General features: G+C 34.1%; 1 protein-coding gene across 1 annotated transcript; it reads right to left on the bottom strand.

Moving 5' to 3' along the window:
• Positions 1-444: 444 nt before the first annotated feature.
• LOC115993858 (caltractin-like) lies at positions 445-4,082 on the bottom strand. The gene is made up of 7 exons (XM_031117838.1): positions 3,942-4,082; positions 3,001-3,121; positions 2,881-2,917; positions 2,769-2,796; positions 2,067-2,219; positions 1,852-1,954; positions 445-615 (listed from the first exon to the last, which is right to left on the bottom strand). The coding sequence occupies exons 1-7, from the start codon at positions 3,942-3,944 to the stop codon at positions 551-553; spliced, it is 510 nt and encodes a 169-aa protein (XP_030973698.1). The 5' UTR covers positions 3,945-4,082; the 3' UTR covers positions 445-550.
• Between the last annotated feature and the right edge of the window lie 203 nt (positions 4,083-4,285).

Genomic DNA, 4,285 nt, shown 5'->3' with positions numbered 1-4,285 from the left:
CGCTTCAACCAATATCTGAGCTTTTGGTTGTCTTTGGCTGCCACAAAGACAACGCCAGTGTCAACTTTGCATCAAATAAGTGAGGATTGATACCATACCCAAAACCAATCGCTCTAGTGAAACAATATAATGCATGATCTCGAAGGTTCTCTTAAACTCTCAAATTATAATGCATAAGTACTAAACTAATTACCATATCCTGTCTTTGATTAAAATAATTCATTCATTCAAGAAGACAAACAAATAAAATGGCTGTTTAGCAACCAAAAAAAAAAAAAAAAAAAAGCCCTGGATTACCTGACATTGCTAATATATCAAATGTCCCGGAAGGAACTTCATATTGCTAATATAAATTACACACGGTTGTAAATGATAGCCTGCCGTACCCATAATAAGTCTAATAAACCTTTTTCTTTTTCTCTTTTTTTTTTGGGGGGGGGGGGGGGGGGGGGGGGGGGGGGATAACATAAACAGCGACAGCTTGTCCAGAAACAACCCTTCTGCGAAGGATCAAACTCTCAACACAATCTCCCAATAATATTCTTGAGTTCTAGAACCCATATGTAGTTCTCCTCATAATCCGCATAAACTCCTCAACATTAACTTCTCCATCCTCTGTACATTTTAAAGGCCATCACATCCAAAATCAGCATTTCATAACAAATTCTTGAAAAAAAAAATTTTGACATTGTTAAATCTACAAAATTTCATGGTCTAGCTTACTGTTCCACACTTGAAGCTCTTGAAAAGACAAATTTCAGCCTTGGATTTTTATGTGTAAGTGTAGAGTTGGTTCTTGCATTTTCAATTAGAATAATTCACCCCTTGGAGATTATGGTTGCAACAATTTTCCTTTCTTTTTTTCAATTGATAAGTGACACACACCTAATGGATCTTGAATCTACAACCTTCCCTTCCGTTCCATTGTAAACAAGAAAGTGCCATTAAATCTTAATGGCGCTAACCACATTCTATGTACATGAATTTGCCATATCACTCATACTTCTTACATGATATTATATTCTCATTATCAAACACATTTAAGTAGCCAAAAAAGATTTTTTGGGGGGGGGGGGGGGGGGTGCTTACAAGATTGAGTCAAGATGTTGACTAAACTAGGGATGTGAACCACATAATTCGAGGAAAAAAATACATGCAATAATTGATGCCACTTGGGGAAATTAATTTACAAAAAAGTGCCCATGGGAAGATGCAAGGACTAAATTGAAGTTCAAACATAAAGTCCAAGGAGTTATTGCTCAAATTGAAATGCATGGACTAAATTGACATGATGACACTCACATGAAAATCCAGGGGCCCCCAAATGATATTTACACAAACTAGAAGATCATCTTTTACCTATAGAGAGGTTCAAGTTATACCTAGTGTTCCTATGTACTGGGCTGTGTTATTTTTTTAATAAAATCTTTATGTTACTTATTAAAAAGAAAAAGTTATACCTAGTGTAACTTTTTGCCAATATTACATCCCTTATAAAATTATATTGAAGGTGTCAAATGCACTATTTGATATTGTTTCCTTATGCCATCCATTTTTGCAAAATGATCAAAATTTAATAACTATCTCATCTATAAAATATTTATATTAATTTTTTTTTTTTGTACATTAAATTACACATAAAAAAATAAATTTATAGTTCGGATAGTAAATAACAACCGATTAATACTAAGTATGACATGCATGTTAAGAACATAAAGAGCATGTAAAGGGTGTAGCATTATCAAAGAGTTACATCAAGTGTAACTTTATCTAGACCCTACAAATAGTAAAGCAAAGTGGTAACTGGTAACCAATAAAATCTACATACAAAATAAAAGTATGCAAACTTACGATCACGGTCAGCTGCCTCAATCATCTCTTTTATATCATCATCAGTGAAGTTCTCATCCAGCTCCTTTACTATGCGCTTAATGTCTGAGACAGATATCTTCCCCTGCATGCAAATGGGAAAAAGAATAAGTTAATGACAAGATGAAACAGAGAAATATCTATCTATGTGTGTATATATCTATATATATATATATATAAACAGAACAGAACATTACATTGTTATCTTGGTCAATAATGTGGAATGCTTTCATGAGCTCCTCCTTAGTGTCCCTTTCTCCAATTTTGGCTGTCATCATGTGCACAAATTCATCAAAATCAATTGCTCCACTGCCATCCTTGTCAACATCTGCAATCATTTGATTGATTTGCTAGAATGACACAATACAGAATTATGTTAGCCATGTAGTCAAAACTAAAAAATCAAAATTTGATAGAAAGATGCACTATATGGCTATAATTTTATGGGCCTTTTGGCTAAGACCAAATGTGAGAGAAAACTATATAGTACTCAATATAAGTCAAGAACCCCTCAAGCAAGATGCAGCGATTCTCCTAGGACAACCTAAGGAGAACTAGATACATCACATTAGCTACTAAGAATCACCCTAAAGAAGGAAGTACAGCATATGCCCCCGTCTTAATCAAGTAGACTTACTGCTGCAACCAAAATTTATCAAAAAAGAGCAAATAACACAACGTACAAGCACTACTGCCAAAAAGAGAGAGAGTTTCTGTCTCCATTTCTAATCACCAACACCCGTTTTCTTTTCTTCTAGAACTGTCCTTCAGATATAAACAAACCACACTGTTCAAAAACACATGCAGACACACTTGTACACAGACACATGCACTTGACCACACAGGAAAAAAAAAAAAAAAAAAAATAACAAAGGAATAAACTGGTGCAAAGAAACTACCTCTTCTGTCATTTCAAAACCAAGAGCCCTGTCAAAAGAAAACATCTCTGTTGTAATGTTTCATGACGAATCAACTTGAAAATTCTTAGTAAATTTGACATGAACTTCTTACCTCATGGCAACATTCAACTCCTTGGCATCAATAGTGCCTAAACAACAAGGTCAAACAAAAAAATTATTGGAAATTTAAAAAAAAAAAATTTACAAACACGACAACAGATAATTTCAATACCTGAGCCATCAGTGTCAAATAACTCAAATGCTTCCTTGATCTCTTGCCTTTTCTGCTGAGTTAACCCATGATGGCGTCCTCTGGGTTTATCTTTCCTAGATGCCCCTCTATATTGAGTTGACTGATGAGGAGATAGAATATTTGGGAAAAAAAGAGTATCATTAACCAAGTATAGGTCTCTATAAAAGATCAAGAACAAGGTATATGGCTTTATTAACATTTTAATAGCAGGTGTAATGCATGTATATCATACATGATCCAAAGTGACACCATGTTTTCAAAAAAAAAAATTTCTCAACATTCATCTCCTGTATTCATGTGATCCTCCACAACTAACTAATACAAACGCAATAAACTGAAAACCACGAAGAACACAGTCACGAGCCATTAGAGCAGACTCTCAGAATCCCCCCTCAAAAAGTACCATACATTTTTTTTTTCTTATATCAGCAAAGAAAATGAAACCGAGAATATACCAATCAATTAGCAACTCAATGTCCCTAAAAATATCCTAAACAAATTCGAAAAACAGCAAATTTCTTAACATATCATGACCTTAAGGATTTCCTATGAAATTAAACTAACCCTGCCTTCTTTCTTCTGATTAATCCTTGTTTCCCTTGTCTTTAACTGTAAGAAAAAAAAAATCCCAATTGATAATTTTTTGCTAACTAATCCCAATTGATAATTATATCATATAATTACACTGCTTTTAAACATATGACCATTCCTACACATATGACCCTATAAAACATCACTTCAAATATGTTAATCTATCAAGTAATTACCAAGGATAAGAAATACTAGAATCATTAAGATTCACAGCGAGTAAGGAATAAACTTCGTAAAGATCAAAACTTTAAATCTCTAAATTTGAAATTATCAAAGACAAAATCATTAAATTGGGGAAGTAAACTAGGGGTTTCGTAAGGAAAACTTACCATAGTTTGGGTCGGTGAGTTCGCAACGCGTTAAGGTTGCCAAGGATTGTCCTCGAAGAAACCTGGGAAATCCAAAAATATGTCAAATGTCAATACGTTCTTTTTCGCTTTGAAGTTTTTGTATACTTGGGATCAAATATAAATGTGTTCCAACTTTTTATAATAAATAAATAAAATAAAAAAGTGTTGATTTGAACGTGTGGGCTCGAAGTGTTTGTGGACTTGGGTCATGGGCTGGGCCTGGGTTTAGTAAGTCTTTTTTGTTTTTTGAGTTACTGGGTTTGGTAAGTTCTGGACTCAGGCCTAGCCGAGTTGGTGTACTGGCTTGTCCTAGACTCTAGGTT

This window comes from Quercus lobata, chromosome 6 (assembly GCF_001633185.2).
Source record: "Quercus lobata isolate SW786 chromosome 6, ValleyOak3.0 Primary Assembly, whole genome shotgun sequence".
NCBI classification, from domain to species: domain Eukaryota; kingdom Viridiplantae; phylum Streptophyta; class Magnoliopsida; order Fagales; family Fagaceae; genus Quercus; species Quercus lobata.
This window is presented reverse-complemented; position numbering and strand designations above follow the sequence as displayed.

Coding starts and splice junctions, on each gene's coding strand:
- LOC115993858 (XM_031117838.1), bottom strand. Junction 2,797..2,880: donor GAGTTGAATGTTGCCATGAG/GTAAGAAGTTCA, acceptor TTCTTTTGACAG/GGCTCTTGGTTTTGAAATGA. Junction 1,955..2,066: donor TTATTGACCAAGATAACAAT/GTAATGTTCTGT, acceptor ATTTGCATGCAG/GGGAAGATATCTGTCTCAGA.